The sequence below is a fragment of the Periophthalmus magnuspinnatus genome, chromosome 15 (genome assembly GCF_009829125.3).
Source record: "Periophthalmus magnuspinnatus isolate fPerMag1 chromosome 15, fPerMag1.2.pri, whole genome shotgun sequence".
NCBI classification, from domain to species: domain Eukaryota; kingdom Metazoa; phylum Chordata; class Actinopteri; order Gobiiformes; family Gobiidae; genus Periophthalmus; species Periophthalmus magnuspinnatus.
The window spans coordinates 6,945,021-6,966,927 of record NC_047140.1 but is presented as its reverse complement, the minus strand read 5'-3'; the positions used below and the strand labels follow the sequence as shown (position 1 = coordinate 6,966,927).

Here is a 21,907-nt window from a genome sequence, read left to right as displayed (position 1 = left end):
CCAAGCAAGAATAATAATAAAATATAATGCATCCATCTCAATCATGTAATAAAGCTCTGGGATAATATAAGAGCAAAGAGACGAGATAAAGACACTCTTCTACTTTTACATTTCCACAAATTCGCATGAAAAGTTGGTTGATTCAGAGTTTCCAAATGGAGAACAAAGTAATCGTATACCCCCTCCAAGTAAATGGCAAGAGCTAGCATAGACCACACTACACAAATGAATGAAGTTCATGCCACAATATGTAAGGTTTTGTCCAAAATAGACTAAAATTTAAACATGTCTGCATTTTTTTGGAAGGGTTTATTATTTATTTATTACACTGAAAAACACTTGTCCTTACTTTACTATAATCTTATATGAATTCTAATCTAAAACTTGTCTATCTCCATGGAGAATGTGCAGTATGGTATAATGGTATAATAATAATAATAATAATAATAATAATAATAATAATAATAATCTTCAGACTATTTGGCATTTGAGTGGTTTATATGGATATTTCTACTTGGTGAAAAAAACAAAAAAAAAAGTTTTTTTTTTTGTTTTTTTTGTTTTTTTAAACAAACCAATAATCAAGCCTTCTTCTGATTATAATTTCAAATCATTTAACAAACATTGGTATTCGTTTCTGTAATGTGTGAGCAGTTACATTTTCTCATAGCGGGCGGCCCTTTGCCTTACACAGACCAGCGCTCCCTCTCACACGGCCACACTGTTGGGGATGCGATCTGGAGACATGTTGTGGTAGGGCAGTTTCTTTCCCTCGTTCCTCCTCTTGATGGCGCCACTGATCTGGGACAGCTTCTCCCTGAAGTTCTCCATGGCCGCCTTCACTGGCTTCTCGATGAAGTGTTCGTCGGGGTACATGCCCAGGTACAGCTGCACACACACACACATACACAGACACGTTGGGTTTTCATCCTTTCTGGAGTCATTCCCCCTTCAGAGCTCTTTCACAACACAATCACCCGCTAATGAAACTACTGCGCATCACATCATATTTGTGCTGTTGCTGTGTATGGTTCTGTGTCACGTTTTTGTATATTTATAACATGATAGAAAGCTTCAAAAAATCGGATTTAACATAATACCCCCTCTTTAACCATAGTCACTACTTGCCTAACCTTAATCTAAACTATGTTGTTGATCTAATAATAAAGAATTTACGTCATGGGGACTTTTGTTCCCATACGTGGCAGCTCCCCTTGATCTGAGCGTGTATTTTAGTCCTCACAATGTGCTAAATACCCACACACATACAGGTGAGAGAAGTATTACTAGGATGCTTTGATAATATGTGTGGAATTTCTGTATTACTTTTTTATGGACATGGAAATTTTTATGGACATGGAAATTCTGCAACTAAATAATCTTCAACTAGCTGTCAAGTCAAAGTGGAATTGTATTTGTACAGAAAACGTGTACACAAAAACCTGGCAAAAACCTAGAATATTTTTCAACCAGCAAATTTTCATGTAGGTCGAAGACAGTATAATATAGTTTCACATTCTTTTTATATATACATATTTATGCATGTTTCATAACTTAGAATTAGGAGTTAGACAAATATTATAGTAATGGTCACATTTTTATATAGCCTTTTTCCATATTCAAGGAACCACTCACTCATTCACACACACATTCACACACACATTCACACACCAGTGCACACAGACACTGGGGGCGAGGGGGGTTAAGTGTCTTGCCCAAGGACACAGCAGCAGTATTTATCTGTGGGAGCTAGAATCGGCCTGCCAACCTTTGGATCAGTGGACAAAAATACTACTGTCATCTCTATCAGGACATGAGAAATGGTGAAGTAATGTTTTGTGGTGTTGTGCTTCAAACATCCTGGATGTAGGCGTCTTTAACTCAGCTAAAGCTCAAATCAACTGCAATCAAATTAAAGTAATAAGGTTATCTATAAAGGCTAAATTGCAACCACCTCATTTTGTGTGTTCATTACATACACTTTAAAGGAACTATAGGTAACTTTTCTCTTGTATGGCATTAAGCAGGTCTGTGGAGAGGCGAGCCTGGTCACAGTAAGAATGCACATGTTTGGAAGGTGTAATTGAGCAATAAAAACTCCTGTAATTGAATGAATTTTAAATAGACACGTTTAATGCCATACTGTGGAACATTCCATGCAAAGCAATCACATCTGCATGGAGACAAGCAGATAACGCACACATCTTTAAAACCAGTGATTATTGGGTTTAGGGAACACGTTTATTCAGCTCAAAGTGGGGCTAAACACACAGATCCTTCTCTCTGTCACCTGAGTGATTACATTCGCTCAGAGCCACAGATGGTGTTGTTTGTCGTACCTCGTTCTCCTGGTACTGGCTCAGGGCCCACACTGCTCCAAGGTGCCAGCTGGAGCGCCCCCTGTCTGGCAGACTATGTATGATCAGGTTGACATCAGCCACACCCTTCTGTGTGGGAGGGGGCTTCCTCATGGTGGAGGGAGCGTTGGGGATCCATGAGCACCAGTCGTACTGGAACAGAGAAAAAAACACTACATCAAATACACTTGAATGAAAATGATTTAAGTGACATGCTGGTAAACTGTGGTTTGTCCTAACATGAGCTCTTTAGGTTAACAGGTGGAGACGATGGTAATCCTGCCTATCATAAAGGCTGCATAAAAAAGTGGACTAAGGGAGTGTGACCCATAGTGGCAAATTTAGAGCCAATTCCACATTTGGAATTCAGACTACGTGTATCATATCAACCAAAGAGCCAATCCAGAGTGAGCTTGTTGAAGGTAATGCCTCTTCCCACCTACACCACTGGTTTAGCAGGGGATGAATGTTTACTTATGCTGTCAGTCAAACTTGCTGCTACCATAGGAAAAGGGATTTGTCTGTTATTAATGTTCATATCTTGAGTCATGGACAAAATAGCAAAATAAAAATACCACTATCATGTAGAGAGGGTTGATATGAACATTTTAAAACCAAAATGACGAGGCTCAGTGCAGCAGTTACAGAGGAAAGGGTGAGGAAAGTGGATCACTTCCTATTAGGACCGCAGTGGAGAGCAGGTCAGCCATGTCCATTTATATATAGAGTTTATGATCATTAATGTTCAGTAGAATATTGTATTACTATCATTTAAATGTAGGCTGCTTTGTACTATAAACCAGTTTTATGTCTGTAGAATTCTAATGTTAAAGATGCTAAATAATCAGTGTTTTGTTAAATCACATTGATCTCTCCTAAGAAAATGTAAATTTGTGGTTTTTGAATGTTGAGTAATACAGTACTCAATATTTGTACTTAATTTTTGTACTTTTTATACTCAGTTTTGTTAAGTAAATGCACAGATATGGTACTCAGCATGTATTGAGCACAGTAAAGCACAATTACTTTAGTACTTCATTACTTTCCACCAGTGTAGAACAGTGTAACATTTCAATAAGGAAAACTAAATAGACTATAATGTTGTGGGCCAGTTACCATGCATTGAAATGTATTTTGTTCAGTTTAAGGCACGTGCTATTGTTTTTGTTGTCCTAAAATGATAAATTCCTACTTATCACCAGTTGTACTTGTGCCACAGTCTGAGAAACACTGCTTTATACTTTGCCCAGAGAAGTGAGTATAGCGACTGGCTGCAAAAGTGCTTAAGAATGTAAGTTGAAATACCTCATGTAACTGGACTCAACTGCTTTTATGAGACCTCTGCCACCGAGACAGACATTTTGTACATGTTTACGAAGTATTCAAGACTAAACCGCCATCTTCTCCAGAGCCCTCCTCCCTTCTCTCCTGCATTAGACCTACTCTGTCTCCACGGTTACGCACCTGTCCAAAGTTGACGGCTGCGTGCTGAGAGGAGGCTGTGAACACCACCACGGTCAGGTACTCCACCAGCTCCTCACGGTTCTTCAAAGACTTGGGGAACTCTGGATAAAAGATGGGATAATAAAAGAGAATATGGAATTTGATGTGTTTTTGCATTATGAATAATCCAGTGTTTTACAGAAGAGAGGAGACAGCAAGGACCATCAACTGTGAATATGATCTTAACAGGCCTCTGGATTTCATGATTTCTACTTATGAATTTGAGGATGATCAATTTCTCTAACTTGACTGGGACGTAACGCGATTGGTCTAACAGATATTCACACTTTAAACTCTGCCCCTGCAGCCAGGTGTTTAAAATAAGAAAAACCTGCCATTTACTGGTGAAAAAAAATCGAATAAACTTTCAGTAGTGGGCGCTGTACTGTACGGTAACAGTACATGAATGGAAATCAGAGGATACCCACCCAGACACATGTAGCAACAAACTCCACACAGAGAGACCCTTGTGGTGCGGACATCAAACCCAAGACCATCTTGCTAAGAGGTGACTGTGCTAACCACACTGTGTCTGTCACAATCATGTTCTGGAGTACCTAGCTGGAGGGGTGGCTTATTTTTAATTTTTTATATCTAATATTATTAGATGAACAATGGTACAACAAAACAGTTTTTAAAACGGCATTAAAGGTGCGCTGCTTTTCTGTAGATGTTATCGCTTTGCCCCGATTCTACACTGTCATTAATGGCAAAATTGACTCTTGTGAGATTTAAGCCATGTTAGAATGCTGTTACCTCATCAAAAACATATGAGGAGTAGTTTGAGTAACCCTTTATAATTAATCTGACTACAGCTCCAAAGCTCACAATGTTCTGTTATTATGTCATCAAGTCAACAGCTCCTTTTACCTTTTGTTCAGTAGAGATTGGCAATTCCAATGCTAAAATTATTCAAATGATTCTAGTGAAGGTGTATGGAGTTTAAAAACCCAGTGGAGCACTTCCTGTATTACCTCAAGACATCACAAGTTGGAAAAGAGTGTTTTCTATCTGAGAGAAGAACTCAACCTAAATATACAGAGTTTGTGTGTTAAATGTGTGAATGAAACAAAACACAACTGGTGTATAAATACTAGATATACAAGTTGTTTTCACACTGACAAACAGCACTCCTTTAACCACATAGAATAAAGTGATTTCCAAACACATTTAGCAGGGAGAAACTTGATCATAACTTCTGTATGCACATTGTGGCACAGTCTTCAGGGCATGATGAAACCAACATTTCACCAGAGACACTTTCACCATAACACCGCTTCCTCTGACAGAAAACACAAGACTTTGTAATGCTGTCTGCTCCTTGTCATTGCTGCACAAGCTGATGAAAAATAGATTAAATGGCCCATATTACACTGTTTTCCATGTTGTAATGTTGTGTTTGTTGTGTTTTGTTTCATTCTCATGTGTAACACACAAACCCTGCATATTTAGGAGGTAAACGGTAAACATTATTCCAACTTGTGATGTCGTGTGGTAATACAGAAAGTGCTCCACTGTGTTTTTAGATTCTACCTTCATATGGCTCTGGAAGTGCCAACAAAAAGTAAGAGGTAGCTATTAACTTGAAAACTACCACTTGGAACAGGGCATTTTAAGCTTTACGAGATGTTGACAGACTAATAACAAAGAATTACTCAAATATGTGTGAATGAAACAAAACACAGCTCCAGGGATGTTTTTGAGCAGATAACAACACTCTAACACAGTGAAAAGCTCATATGTGTCAATTTTGTGTAATATAGGACCTTTAAGTACAGATACGTGTCTCCTGTCTGCTGTTGTTCTGTGGGGGCTGAGGAGACTGAGGTGAGGTGGGACAAACCTACCACAGTGGTCAAAGTCTTGCATGCCAAAGCTACACACGTCTTTGACAAAGGCCTGGATCTCTTCATCTGCTTGAACGGCCTCGTTGCTTTTGTAGTAAATATGAACCACGTCAGACACAAAACTGGAGAAGGAAGGAACACAGCAAAAGTTACATCTATATTTAAAGCACCGTATTCTCCAGACTGTAAGTCACACTTTTTTCATAGCTTGTCCAGGGGTGCGACTTATACTCAGATGCGACTTATATCTGAAATGATTAAAATATATTATTTCACAACTTTGTTATTGTCACACTGACAACCGCGCAAGGGTACTGTAGGCTTGTGTACTCTAGGTTTGTGTACCAGTACAACAGCCATGTGGAAGCAGCACTTCATCTACTTCCAGAGTTGGTGGAGTTGTTCAGAAGCAACACAGAGGATATATTCATAGTTCACTTTTGTTTTTGACACTCTGAGTCTCCCCTCTCATTGCTCCCAGTGCTAAGTTCAGTGTGACATCACATTACGATCAGCGTGGTTCCTGCTAATGAAACTTCTGCACATTTGCAGGTTTGTGAGGTTGTATGTATTGTTTAGTATCATGTTTTTGTATATTTATGGAAAATTGGCGTGTGGGAGCATGGTTGACGTAGGTTTGTGAGCTAAGCAATGGACATACTACTAACTGCAGTGAGTGTTCAAATAGGGTCCAGGAAAGATTGCTAAATGACTCAAGAAGCCATGGATGACATCTGAAACCTCTTCAGGCCTATATTTGAAGAGGGAACAATGTAATAACATGGTACAAAGCTGCAAAAAGTCAATTTTGCATAATATCCCCTCTTGAAATCTTTGTGTTTTGCTAATTGAGACTATTCAAACTGCCATTCAATCGTTTTGATTGCCATAGATTTTGCAGCCTTAAGAACTAATGGTGAGTAAATAAACATAAAAGTTCAAACAAATCCAGACTCACTGCCTGACATCACTTTATCACAAGTATAGACATTATTATATATAGACGTTATTTGCAGTGTTCTTTCTGATAATATTTAGTTTACATGCCATACCTCTTGGTTGCGTCCCAGACCTGGTAGCCGTCGTCTCTGTAGAAGTATGTGGGCACGTCCTCTGGATCATCCATGCCTCGAGCTTTGATCATATCAGGGAAACACAGAGACCTGAAGGTGAGGCTCTTCACTGCTCTCTGCACCAGCTCCACATGTCCTCCTCCTCCTACGGCATTGGCCTGGCACACACAGGACAGGCATCAGGTATTTATCTGATCACATACAGTATACATTACCAGTCAAAAGTTTGGGCACACTTTTTTATTTAAGTTTCTTCTTTATTTACATTATTATTAACATTGTAGATTACTAGTTGCAACCTTTGTGTTTTGATCATAATGACAACTCCATATTGCTTTGCTGATTCTAGTGTGATAATTGAAAATGCAGAAAACACCTCATTTTATTCTTGCTTATTAAACTGACGTCAATCAATGACCAAAAAACTACCGGTATTGCATTCCGCCCTTGTGTCTATAAGCACAACACTTCAGCTACTTTGTGGTGTATCACTTTGGCTGTGCCCCCTGTGAGAGACTGGAGAGGTGCAGAATGACAGCTGTGCCATTCTTGATCTTCGGTGGTGTGAATAATAGCACATAGAGTTTGTCCACTGATCTGAAGCTTAGTGATTCGATTCCCGCTCTCAATATAAACATTGGTAGTGCAGTCAGATCCACTGGTCTATAGGTTGGCGGTGCAATTCCAGCTCCCACAGATGAATGCTGTCACTGTGTCCTTGGGCAAGACACTAAATCCACCTTTCCCCCAGTGTTTACATTTGTGTATGAAAGTGTGTGTGAATGGGTGAGTGGATCCTTGATGTGAAGCGCTTTGAGTGCCTTAAAGGTGGAAAAGCATTATATAAAAATGTGATAATTTATGGACTGTTTGTTTTTGTATTCTTACCTTATCAAAGATGCCACACTCACAGATGAGCTGCTCCCTGGCCTTGGTGTTAATGGCGATGGTGAAGCGGATGTGAGGGATGAGGAGCTAAAGGGAAACCAAACCAGATCAAACCAATGTACCTGAGGTTGGACGATTTAGGAAAAATATGTAATTGTGATTTTGGTGACAAGCATAGCGATTACAATTAGCAATTTATGTTTTAATAAAATAATCATCTTAAAGTTCACACATTAAAGGTCCTACATTACACAAAACTCATGTGTGAATGAAGCAAAACACAACTCCAGGTATGTTTGGGATGATAAAACAACATTATACCATAGGTCAGACAGTGTAATACCAGTCCTGTAAACATATCCTGAAGAATTAACCAAAACTCTGAAATCTGAACTGATAAATTAATAAAAGAATCACATTTCATCAGACATGTTTGTACAGATCTAACCTACAGTGTTTATTTTTGTTATATGTGAAAAAAATGATGGTAGTTCAAAAATTGTTGCCTTTTGATAAATGTGGCCATTTTGTTTCGATTTCAGTTCATCTTAAATGTGCCGCAAATCTACCCCACCACCCATCACCTGTACCTTATAGACCGGATGCACCGCTGCCAGCTGCCTGTACATGGCGATCCCAAACACCTCAGTCATCAGGTGGGTGCGCAGGAGGTGGGTAATGGTCTGGTGGTGGTGGAAGTCTGTGGAGCGCACCCAAATCTTTGCCAGGAGCCAGTCATACTTAGAGTCTGTGGGCAAGAAGATGGGGTTGTCTTCTCCTGGGGCCTGTCTAAGCTGGAGGAAACAACAGAAAGGTGAGATAGTTGACCCTTGTTATAAAATGTACTTTATTACAAGTTAAAGTACTGCTGCCAGAATTGGACTTAAACTGGGTCTAAACACCTAAACTCTACTCATATTTCAAAAAGAGCTGATATCTTGGGCTATACCTGGAGGACTACAGGGGAGAGGAGAAGAGGAGGGGTGGGGGTCTGGACATATGAAGAACAGTGTAATTGGCCTGATTAACATGTTTCCACACTTTAAACTCTGCCCCTGCAGCCAGAAACATCAGTAATCAGGGCAGTCCTGTGTGATGTCATGTGGTACTTGAAATTGCAGTGGCAACAGTTGTAAGCACACAATCTAGTTTGCAATAAAATTACCAAAGCAGGAATAGGATCAATAGACAATGCTGACTCCAAATGGAATGAAAAAAACAAACAAAAGAATTAGGTCACAATAACAGTAACATCAAAATGAGTTTTGAACTTGTGCTGCTCATTTTGAGCACCTCAGCTATGCAATTAAATGACAATGCACTTCAATAAAATATCATTAAATATTGTCATATAGAGAATAAACTGGTTCACCTGATTGGCTCTCGGGTGGTAACGACCCACCAAGAGCTATGACCGACTGATTGACACATATTTTGGTTTCAACATATTTATTTGAATAATTCACATAACACCATGATGGTGCAAAACCTCCTCTGAAGACTGGCCCAACAAGGATGACCCTCTGTAGTGTTTAATAAAGCACATACTAATCTCACTCTTAATAACTGTGGATTATTACAAAGACATGTTGAATTTTCTGTCTGATTATCTCTCCTTCCTCATATCAATACTCAAATTTACTGACTTTAAACTGAAATGTTGTCATTGTCATTTTTGAGGGGCTCTATGGAAATGTTACAGCTATATCTGGAAGGCTCCACAGTATGCCATTAAGCATCTATCTTCTATTGTTTTATTTATTTATTTTAGTTTTTTAGAGTTTTATTGCACATAAATCCTTTGCAAACATAGAGATGGAAATATTTAATGCAATACTGGCACATTCTCCATGGAGTGAAGGAGGTAGTCAACCAGAAAAGTCACATAGTGCACCGCTTAGACGTCATTCAAATTTGACACCCCGAGAATTCTTTTGAGCTAACTAATGTTTTACCTAAAATATATTTATTGAGATTGAACAGTGGTATAGCTTTTAATGTTGCTCATGCCAGATACACTCTGCCAGGCACACCATGACATTCATGTGGGCTTCAGGATCTTGAGATTCCGGGATGAGATGTCGGGGTTCGGACATGTTTGCATTCATGTGCAAAATCAATGACAAATCAGGTGATTTTGGTTCATTTGCAAAGAGCAGGTGACATCAGGTGTGGAAGTTGCACAGACAGCTTTGGCCCAAGTTCCCGAGTTGTTGTTTTTTTTCAACTTGTGCTGCATTCATTTCCATTTTTCAACTCGGAAAAACATTTTCCGAAGTTTCCCAGGACCACATGAACGCAGCAGAAGTTCTTATCAAATCCATGTACCTGTATAAAATAACCAAATTTGTTTGATCATTATTTGAACAATACTTCACTAATACTTGACTAACAACTCCAAAATAAACTAATATGAAAAAAATATGAAATATGAAAATATATGAAATAACATATTGTTTACAATTAAATCAGATAGGCATTCTAATCACTATGGTTGTAGGTTCAGTTTTCTTTCAAATTGCATTAGTGATCTGGTGAGTGTACAGTGAGCCACAGAACATTTCTCTCCTCAACTTTTGACAAACAACACAATTTAAAGCCCCAAAGGTTTTAATCTACTGTTCTCTCCGAGTCCGACAGGTAAGTCCTCATCTTAAGCACTGCTTTACACTCTTAAAAGGTTTGTTTTTAAATTACACAATCTGAGTTTCTTCATAGTTCACAGTTTTGATCCTGTTTAGTTGTTTCCAGTAGTATTTTTAATCTTTGCTTTAATTTACAGCTAGCTAAACACATTCTGATGAATAAATATTGATCAAATTATGTAAAACTAACAGAAGCCGGTTGTTTGAAGCTTGGGGGAGATGGAGGTCATCAGTTTTGGGAAGGTAAATGGGGAAAAATAATACTCCCAAAGTAAAATAAAACATTAAATTGGACAAAACAATATGTGTAAAAGTTTTAAGAACTAAATGTGCTTGTGTTTGCAGTTTGGTGATACTATCGAAAGGCAATGGTCTAAGACGTACACTTCCAGTGTTATTTAAGAGTGTTAAAATTCAAGTTATGTTAACCAGATTTTAACATGTACTGTGGAATACTGACTGTTGCTGGGTTAGGGATGTAGTGAGGGAGCTGCTTTCAATTGATAGTAGTACATTTATTTTGTTTACACAGTGACAAAATGCTCCCACAACTTGATAAATAATTTTCTGCTTTGTCTTTACAGTTTGATTTAGATCTCAACTATGGCATCAGGAATTTGGAATATCTACTCATATCACTTCCTGAGTGGTTGGTACAGCTTGGAGGAGTATGTGAACCCTGAATACGTTCATCAGCTCAGGCCTGTGCCTCCTCCTCCTGCACCTGTCGAACCTCCAGCACCTCTAACACCCAGCAACAACTGTGGCCTGGGACGAGAATGGAAGGAAACACAGGACATACTGATTAGATCGCGCGAAGCATGCTTGGGTTTACCTAGTGCCATCCCATCACCAGCCTCTCCAGTTGTGGAGGCCCACACCAACCTGGTCCTGCACAGCCACACCCTGAGCAACCAGGCCCACTACAACCACCTGGATTTGCCCAATGGCATCCCATCAACAGTCTCTCCAGTTGTGCCTTTTAACATTCCCTTAAACGCTCCAGAGGATCTGGAGGTTATGGACACTCCAGAGGCAACTCCACATGGGACAAAAAGGGCCTCTGCTGAGCCCACTGGAAGTGACTGCTCCAGACCAAAGAGGAAGAAGAAAGCATCGTATCACCAGGCAACAACCTCCTCTGAGGCTACATCAAGGTAAAGAACAGGGCAAAAACACTGTTACATCCAATTTCTGCATGTAAAACTATATCTCTGAAACCTCATTTTTAACCTAAACATATTTACAATGTACAAGCTAATATTTCCATGGCAATAACTGTCCTGTATATCCTTTTAACATAGTGTCTTGTGTTTGTAGCAGGCAGGATGACGGGGAGGACAAACCCTACATAAAAAAGCCTCTCAATGCCTTTATGTTGTTCAGTGCTGAGCAGAGGCTCAGGGTGGTGCAGGAGCTCCACATCACCAACGCTGCTAAAGTCAGCACGGTGCTGGGACAGAGGGTGAGTGGAACACACCACTCTGAAGGAGCATTCATCAAACAGACAAGGGTTTGGGTTCAGTCATGTTCATCAAACAGACAAGCTAATGAGCTAATGGTTATCAATACAATTCACAAATGTAAAATGGATTTGTTCATTTGGAGCAGATTTAACACAAGGTAGAATCCCTTCTATAACATATGTCTTATTTTTTGCAGTGGAAGATGCTGTCTGCGCAGGAGCAGGCTCCATACTATGAGCAGGCTCACAGAGAGAAAATGGCTCACGAGGCCAAGTACCCTGGATGGTCCGCCAATGGCAACTTTGTAAGAGCATCACACAACACACAACTTATATATAGGAGAATCAAACAGATCCATTATACACACCCATCATGTAAACAATGGTCTATGGTTTCACAGTCAACAGAAATTGAATGCTACCAACATCATTACTAAAACCTTTGTGTCATTTCAGGGCAAAAAGGTCAAGAAGAGGAGAAATAACAGATGTCCAGTCCTCACAAATCAACAGCACTTTGCTAATTTTGTAGCAGCAACCCCTCAGCAGCCTGTGATGTGGCTCAATATAATTCATCCAGTGAGCTACAACAACCATTCCCACGGCAGCCAGGCCCACATCAACCAGGTTTTGTATAACCACACCCTGGACAACGAGGCTCCTCGCCTGATCGTCTTCCCGTGGAGACCTTGACCATGGATGGTGTTCCTCTGCAGCCAGGTGTTTGTAATCAGAAACACCTGACTGTAATCAGGGAAATCGTCACATTGAACTTGAAATTGCAGTTGCCACTGAAGGCAGTGCACACAAAATAAATAAAATGAATGAATGAAAATGGATATCCGTGTAACCCCTCAGTCATCCATTCAGGTTCCATAGTGGTCCAGGGGTGTATACTAGTCTATGTGTCTTATACTTGTTCTGATACAGCCCCAGATTATTCTAAAGATATTCAGAAAAGGTTAATTTCTGTCATGTAAATTTGACAGAGACAGTCATGAGGACCAGAGCAGCAGATCCACAGAGTCACTGCCCCAACTTAATTTCTCACTTTCACTTTAGTCTGAGTGAAGGAAGCTGTTGGAACGGCCACACAAAAGATATACAGCAGAATGGAATCCATCCAATAGTCAAACCTCGGATTCAGGAGGGGCAGCGCGGTTTTCGTCCTGGTCCAGCTCAGGACCAGCTCTATACTCTCCATCGGGTCCTTGAGGGCTCATGGAAGTTTGCCCAAGCAGTCCACATGTGCATTGTGGATCTGGAGAAGGCATTCGACTGTGTCCCTCGTGGTGTCCTTTGGAGGGTGCTCTGTGAGTATGGGGTCCGGGGCTCTTTGCTAAGGGCTGTCCGGTCCCTGTATGACCGGAGCAGGAGCTGTGTTCGCATTGCCGGCAGTAAGTCAGACCTGTTCCCGGTGCATTTTGGACTCCGCCAGGGCTGCCCTTTGTCAACAGTTCTGTTCATTGTTTTTACAGACAGAATTTCTAGGCGCAGCCATGAGCCAGATGGTATCTTAGTTCAAGTATTTCGGGGCCTTGTTCACGAGTGAGGGATGAATGTAGCTTGAGAATGACAGGTACATCAGTACAGCGTCTGCAGTGTTGTGGTTGCTGTTTCGGACCATTGTGGTAAAGAAAGAGCTGAGTCAAAAGCTCTCGATTTACCGATCAATCTACGTTCCTACCCTCACCTATGGTCATGAGCTCTGGGTAATGATGATGATAAGCGGAAGAAAATGTATGGAAGGATTGATACTGTAATAATAACAATTTCTTCAATCACTATTTTATATTTTTAAGTACAATTTTTGGCTACTCTACTGACCTCTTCATTTAAAGTTATATTTCTGATAACAATACATCAAAATATGCTGCTGTGACCCCACCTTACCTATATATAAAAGTTGAAGTGTGATTATCATTGTGGGTGGTACAAAGAGTGCATTACTGCTATTTTCATGGGTCATACAGCTTAAAGGGCCTATATAATGCAATGTTATAATGTTGCTTCCGCATCAAAAAATATATACAGAGTTGTGTTCACATGTTTAACACACAAATCCTGTATATTTAGGCTGAGTTCTTCTCTCAAACAGAAAACACTTGTGATGTCATGTGGTAATACAGAAATTACTCCACTGTGTTTTTAAACTCCATACACCTTCACTGGAATAATTTGGATGATTTCAGTCCTGGAATTGCCAATCTCTACAGACCTAAAGGTAAAAGGAGCTGTTAATTTGAAAACTGCATCACAAGGTGGAACAGAGGTTTTGAGCTTTGGAGATATAGAGAGATTTATAAATCAGGATTACCCAATCATGTGTGAAGGAAACAAAACACAACTCCAAGTATGTTTTGATGAGGTAACAACATGGCTAAACTCAATTAGCCATGTAATATAGGCCATGTCAATTTTGTGTAATATAGGACCTTTAATGCAGGGACTGTGATGGTACCTGAATGGCTACAGGCATGATCTTGTTGCGCAGGTTCTTGTAGAGCAGGCAGATGGGAGCAGCTACATACTGCAAAGTGCACGGGTCTGTGGCGTTTGCAGTGATGCCGTCCAAAACCTCATAGTCTGCAATGTAGATGTTACCGGCCTAGAAATAATCCACATTATTAAGTAGGGTCGGTTAAATCACTATTCATTTGGATTTAGACACTGATTTTTTCCAAGTATTTTAGCAAAATGTTTCTTGCTGTGGTAAAGATATATTATATAAAGAGCTCTTGCGGTCAAAATAAGTCCACTTTGTACTGTCTGCACATTAGCAAGCTAGTTGTCGTTAACTTTATAGACATGGCAAAAGGTCTCTGAGTTGTGAAAAGGGCTTGTAAACTCAATGCGGTCAATAATTAGAATGCTCAGAATGCATAAGGTAAGTGTGGAATAACGTAAATAAAATAAAATTATTGTACCTTAACTTCTTCCTCCAGTGTGAGCTCTCTCTCTAGGCTGACTTTAACCATCTCATTTGTGACAGGAAACTTTTCTGGAATTTTGGTGCACTTCTGGATCACCACAGGATTACAGCCATTTAGGAACTGATATCCAAACATGAAATCCTCCTTCCAGTGTTTCATCACGTACTCTGCGTACCACAATGGCAAAACAAGTACTAAAACATGACAAATCATGTATACAGTTGAGTTGACTGACCTGATATGGTGTTTTTGATTCTCGCAAAAATCTTCTCAAAATCAGAAAAGTCATTCCAAGATGACTGGAACATGTGCATAAACTGGTTCACAAACAGGTTCTCGATACTAGAAGGGATAAATTAATTATCAATTAATAATTATCATGACATAATGTATTACTATTTCACGTCTATTGTGAGAACAAGAACAGACTCCCAAGAGTTAATAGCGGGTCTGTTGAAATCAAGCTGCATGCCGCTCAGAGACAGCTGGGGGAGTCAGAAGACCCTTCCAGCACCCCAAGATCACCTTTGTAACCACCAGAGGGACTTGCGATTAAACAAGTTAAAAATGTTACTTAGTTCTGCTTTAAAAGTCCTATATATTACGCAAAACTGATTCTTGTGGGCTTTTAGCCATGTTTACATCAAACTCATACCTGGAGTTGTGTTTTGCTTCATACACACATTTGAGTAGCCCTTTATTATTAGTCTGTCTACATCTTTAAAGCTCAAAATGCTCCACATTGTGATGTTATGAAGCCGTATTTGTCAAGTTAAGAGCTCCTTTTGTTCAGTAGAGATTGGAAATTCCAGGGCTGAAATTATTCAAATGATTCTAGTGAAGGTGTATGGCATTTAAAAACACAATGGAGAACTTCCTGTATTGCCATGTGCCATTACAAGGTGGAACAGAGTGTTTTCCCTTTGAGAGAAGAACTCTATATGCAGGATGTCTGTGTTCTGTGTTGATGGGTAAACAACATTATAACATACATTAGAAAACAGCATTATATTGGCTGTTTAAAAGGGACATAATGATTTGAATGATTCATGCATGTTTGATCCAGTATCGTGCTAATTTCTCTGCACTGCAATTATTCAAACAATTCAGAGTCCGGGTCATGTAGGGTTCACAAATATTATGGTGAAATTCCAGTCAACTGCATGATTCTATGGAAATAGAAAGTTAAATAGTTAGGAACATTCTCCATGGACATAGAAACATTTTATGTTATACTGAGGAAGTTGTTTGTTGGTTTTTTTTGCCTTTTTTTTAATATGGGTTCTAACTCTAACCCTTGATGTAACTCACCAACTCCCCTCATGTGTGCACAGTCTACTACATACCTGAAAAAAGCATAACCTGAAACTTGTTATTAACCTGTAGCTAAAATTCAACCATAAATATTTCTTATTGATTCCTGTGTCACTCCAACCTCCTGTAACCTGTCGCAGCAGCAGAACCATCAGCCACATCAACTTCTCGATCTCACCTTCTTCACCACCAATCTCTGGAGATATTCCGTGTAAATAAATCCATCCCACCCTGCCTTTATCATGTATAAGTGTTTCAATTTTATAAACTAATCATATTAAATAGTTCATGACTGACTCAGTCCTTTTAGCTCGGAACATACAAACACATCCTTCACTCCCTTTGTGAGTACGACTATGCAAATATTTCTTCCGACAAATACAATGACTCCTCTATTTCTGATCTACAGCTTGACCATAGCAGGAGGCTCTGTGGTATGCTTTAGCACACACATTTGAATACATGAGCAGCTGTGAATGAGGGGGACTTACGCCTTGCTGTAGTTGAGCACAAAGTCCACTCCCTTCTCACTGTCAAACTGGATGTCTCGAGGCAGGTCTCTGTGGCGGTTGGCATCGATGCTCATAGGGAAACCAGGTTGCCACTCCTTCCATCTGCAATCACACAACACAAGGAAATAATAGACAATATTCACTATGTAACCTTTCTGGTGAGGGGTCCGCCATCTGCTTGTCTACAGGACTGTTCCACAATATAGTGCCCGGATGAAAACCTCCCAGACACCTGTAGCTAAAGAAAGATTTCTTATTCATTCCTGCCTCACTCATACCTCCTATAACCTGTCACAGCTGCAGAAACATCATCCACCTCAACTTCTTAATCTCATCCCCTTAACCAGCAATCTCTGGAAATATTCGGTGTAAATCAATCCATCACTCCCTTTATCATATCTAAGTTGTTCCATTTTATAAATTACTCAAATAAAATACTTCATGGCTGACAGTTTTTGAAATCTTTTACAGATAATTCTCAATAGCTCGAAACATACGGACACATCCTTCACACCTCCTGTGTTTCCATTTGAGAGTACGACTATGCAAATGTTTTTCAAATACAATGACTCCTCTATTTCTGATCTACAACATGACCATAGCAGGAGGCTCTATAGCATGCTTTAACACACACATTTGAATACATGAGTGTAAAAGAGTGAATGAGTAGGACTTAGCTGTAGGACTTTCCTTTGGTGCATATTTTGACGAAACCTTCCCAGACACAGAGAGAACATGTAAACTCCGCATAGAAAGGCCTGAGTGTCTTGATAATCAAATCCAGAAACTTCATGCATATGACCACCATGCTGCTATATGGGCAAAAGTGGCCAGACCCTCCACCACAAGTTACACAGTGAAGCTTTAATTGTTTGTCTTGACTTCATAATGTGTGGCTATGAAACCAGTACCTGTACATTTTGCGTCTTGTCTCCAGCTCTTTCTGGCGGTGCTGCTTGACCAGGCTAGTCTTATCATCTTGGGGGAGGTGAGCTGTGATGCAACAAAAATATACAAGCCAAATGTAGTATGTATGTGTATGTACAAAATGAAAACTAGTCAATGAACATCCTTGAAGTACCTCTTTGTAACCCAGTTTGGTGGTTGGTAGTACAGTGGTATTCACAAGTAAATGTACTAAATCAAACTTTTTCAGTTTTTCAGACACCAGACTAATTGAGTAATATATTTGGCAGTGTAACAGTACTCTTACTTGAGTAAAGGTTTTAGTCAGTTCAATTTAATTTGTTTTTATTTTTTATATAGCACATTTAAAATGCAACTTAAATTGCCCAAAGTGCTTCACATAAGCAACAACAAACACAAGACAGATACACATAAAATATAAAACATAGGCAGTAAAACAATAAATCACCAAGATGTTCAGCTTAGCTGGAACCAAATGCCAGGGAGAAGAGGTGGGTTTTTAGTCTGGTGTTAAACTGCTCTACTTCTATTAACTTTAAAACTACCGCTTCATGGCATTACAAGGTGGAGTTTTGGAGATGTAAACAGATTATTACATTTTTGTACTTGCAATTATTGAACTTCATACTCTTACTTGAGAAGTAGTTTCCCCTAATAATGCTTTACTCTTCCTGGACCACTACTTTGTACAATTACTTAAAGTTAGGGATGGGATAATGTACAATAATATTGTTAATCGCGATAAAAAAAGATCCACAATTAATTGTTTGTGGCATTTTTTAATAATTGTGATCATCACACACGATAATAATCGCCTTTACGGCCCCAGATTGCTTCCATGTGAAATAAACTATTGAATATAGCTTGTGTTAGTTTGGATTTGTATGAATCCATGTTTGTGTTGACTTTGCGATAGCTAGGTAAGCGCTAGCTGAATAGCATTTTGCACAGCTGATTGCACAGCTTGCTAACAGCAGCGCAGGGTTTTACAACAATCATGAATTAATCTGAACACATATAATCTCCTAGGACCTGGCGTCCACATATGTGGACAACACATTTTGGGTTGGCTAGGCCACAATACAATTTTTTTTCTCTACAAGGTCCTGGTGTCCACATATGAGGACATTATACTGCCTTGGTTTAATAATTATCCTGATCATATCGGTAATCGCAATTATTTTTGGTCACTATAATATAGTCTAAATTTTGATATTGTCCCATCCCTACTTCAAGTATAATTTTTTTGCATACTTTATTCACCTCTGTAAATATACTGCACTTCAACCATGCTTTACCAAAAAATTTGCTTTCATGTCTAATCTATGGTACCCCCCAGAGACTCACCTGCCCCGTCCCTGAGCACCACCTCTTTGTTGTCGGTGAGCCAACGGAAACAAGGGAACTCTATGTAGTCCCCATCGGGCGTCTTGACCGTGATGTAGCGGCAGTACCAGTCGTCCTGCACCCAGTACTTGTTCTTCTCCAACTTCACCAGGACTATCGCACCCAGGTTCTCCCCCACATGCACATTATAGGAGTCCACCTACAATACATGACATCAGATGAATGAAGGCGACACGCTGTGGTGATTATGGCTTTTTAATTGATACTTTGCAGCTGATGTCATCAACTTTCTCTGGGGGTGTGATGATAACTAAAGGCACTGCTCTGTCTGAAGCTCTGTTACTCTCTCACAGCTTTTAGTGAAAATCACCTAAACAGGAACATGAACTCTAGTATTGATCACAGGCTCCTGAAAATGTGTTGTTTAAATCCAGTTTATATTTATTCCTGAGTTTCAGTGTTTGCTAATGTGTGCATTGTGTCACTATGGCAACTGCTGAACATTCCATCATAGATACCTGTACAACACCCCTAGTGTGATGTCACAGCAAACTATCAATATTTTTGGACATCTTTGCTTTTTTTTCAGATTTAGAATTTAAAGGTTCACTATGAAACTTTTCTGGAGAAGGTGCCACCACCTGCTTGTCTCATGAAGATATTATTACCAGTAACCCAAGTTACAGCTCAGGGTTCTCACTTATAAAGCATTTGTTTATGATTTATAAATAGACTACTTCACATGGAAATGTAGAGAAATTCTCGCTCTGGCATTGTGCCCTTAAGCAAGACACTTCACTCACATTGCCTAATATGAAAGTGACCGAAAGTGCAGATTGGCTTAATTCTGTCAACCACCACTGAATATGGAGTGAATGAATAGTGCACTCTAAGCACTTTGGGTGTCTTGAAAGTTGCTATATAAATCCAAAGCATTATTATTATTAGTAGTAGCAGTGAAATGACCAAAACAGCAATATTTGTATATGTACATGTACCAGACTTCATTTAGTTGCCAAAATTAGGAAATGCAGATAGGAAAACATTAAACAGGGCTAAAACACAGAGCTAAAAACGGGTCATTAATGCTTCCAAATAATTTCTCTCATGAATCTATCAAGTCTGACGAAGAGAAAATGAATGTGCCTTGTAATTATTGAGCCATTTAATTAAGCTGCTTCTATGACTTCATTCAAGTTAGTCACCTGTAAACATTTACATTTATAATGAAAACTTTATTAATGAGTAACTTTTCCTTAATGCCTTCTGGTTTAGGGAATGTAACTGTATGAGTCAGGTGTGTCAGGTGATCTGGGGAAAATGTTAACTATCTATAACTATTATTTTAAATCATTTGAACATTCATCTGCTTAAAATCTAAAATGTGTGCCAAAATAATAGCCTTTACACATTTGAACCAACTTCACCTTAAGACCATGTTTATATTGGTTGAAGGAGCTGTAAGTAAGATTTTGAAATTTCAAAAACTTAACTTGTCTCTGTGTCGCCTGACAAGAGATCAATATGTTCAAATCAAATGTAACTTTTACTGATAACAATTGTAATGCCGATTTATTCTTAGTTACAAAAACATTGGATAAGATGTGCTCAATGTGCTGGAGTAGTGGCTTAAGTCATTGCACATTACCAAATGTCTCTACCCTCCCTTGCAACAGCTGTCCTGTCCAAAGAAGCCTTCTGGCCATAAAATTCTAATAATAAAAAGAGATAGATGATACAAATGATACAAAACATAGCCTAACCTGTAAACTTGTGTAGGTGTATCCCTAATGCCTGCATACCCCTGACTGAGACACTTTTACTCACCGCGCCTCTTTCAAAGTCATTGTAGAGAGGTTTATCCAAGAGGGTCCTCTCGCTGCTGCCCTCAATCCCCACCAGAGTGATATAGATGTAGTCATCCGTACCCGCAAACCACTGGCTCCCCGTGGCCACTGTCACCGTGTACAATGGCATGGTACCCAGCTCCGTCAAATACCTCCAAGTACCTACAAGTGTACTGCAAAAATCCACAACGCAGAACAACGCCCTTTAATTTTGTTGCTCAAGCCCACAACTTCTCCTTCTGCCAGTTTTACCAATGAAGGAAGGGTCAGGTTACTCTCCACCCCGAGGTAAAGCAAATCACCTTTTGTTGATGTTGGCGCCAATAGAGATTTCTATATCTATGAAAAGACATATGCAGAAAAATTTGATGCCAAAATGTTTTGATTTTACAGAGATAACTACATGGCACAATATAAAAAAACCTCTAAAATAAATAGAAAAGGAACTAGTGATATTATCTGGCATGCCACATTTACAATTCAAATGTGGCTGTAGATAACAGAAGACCCTGTATTCTGTGAAATACATGCAAATACAGTGTTGGTTCAATACAAGGATGTTGCTCAGTGATTAGAAGCATGCATGTTTGGAAGTAAACATTAAAATTTGGTGAGAAGGTGCAATGTATTAAATGTGTGCGTTAACAGTTATATCAATAATTTATATTCATATGTAAAAAAAAATAAAAATCAGTTTGAGTTTTAAACTACGCTGGTCCTGAAGAGAGTGCATTTATATGATGTAAGAGGCTGACAGTGATTGGCAATAGATTCATTAGGGATGCACTGTTTCAACTTTATCAGTTAATAGGTAATAATGGTCTCAACTTGAACTTTTAACAGTCACAGCAAATAATATCTGCAGCTTTTTACCATCTAAAAACATTGCAAAAATCAAAGGTATACTGTCAAAACCAGACTTAGAAAGACTTTTTGTGAATGAAATGATGCTTTTATTTTTATCATTAATGAATTCTGTGTTTATATTGTGTTACAGACTAACCAGGTGTGATTGGGAAACTATAAGTCTGTTTAATCAAGTCGTAAAGTGATTGAAATAAGTTGAAAAGTTGAATTTTTAATAGGCGAGTAACCTAAGACAACAAAAAGGCTGTGTGAATGTGGGAAGGGGTCTGGGATGTTGTTCTAGTGACAGATAAGGAAATTGTTGGAATGTCAAGCTGTTAATAAAAAGCCTGGTTTGAGGAGGACACAGTGGAGAAGTCAGAGCAGACTTCATGGAAGCACA

The 21,907-nt window shown here is 39.2% G+C and overlaps 1 protein-coding gene across 1 annotated transcript; it reads right to left on the bottom strand.

Annotated features, from left to right (window-relative positions):
• Positions 1-567: 567 nt before the first annotated feature.
• alox5a (arachidonate 5-lipoxygenase a) lies at positions 568-20,829 on the bottom strand. Its single transcript, XM_033980095.2, has 14 exons — positions 20,639-20,829; positions 18,812-19,010; positions 17,449-17,530; positions 16,517-16,639; positions 14,947-15,053; positions 14,706-14,878; positions 14,240-14,386; positions 8,259-8,462; positions 7,669-7,755; positions 6,760-6,938; positions 5,708-5,829; positions 3,822-3,922; positions 2,340-2,510; positions 568-888 (listed from the first exon to the last, which is right to left on the bottom strand). The coding sequence occupies exons 1-14, from the start codon at positions 20,786-20,788 to the stop codon at positions 709-711; spliced, it is 2,025 nt and encodes a 674-aa protein (XP_033835986.1). The 5' UTR covers positions 20,789-20,829; the 3' UTR covers positions 568-708.
• Between the last annotated feature and the right edge of the window lie 1,078 nt (positions 20,830-21,907).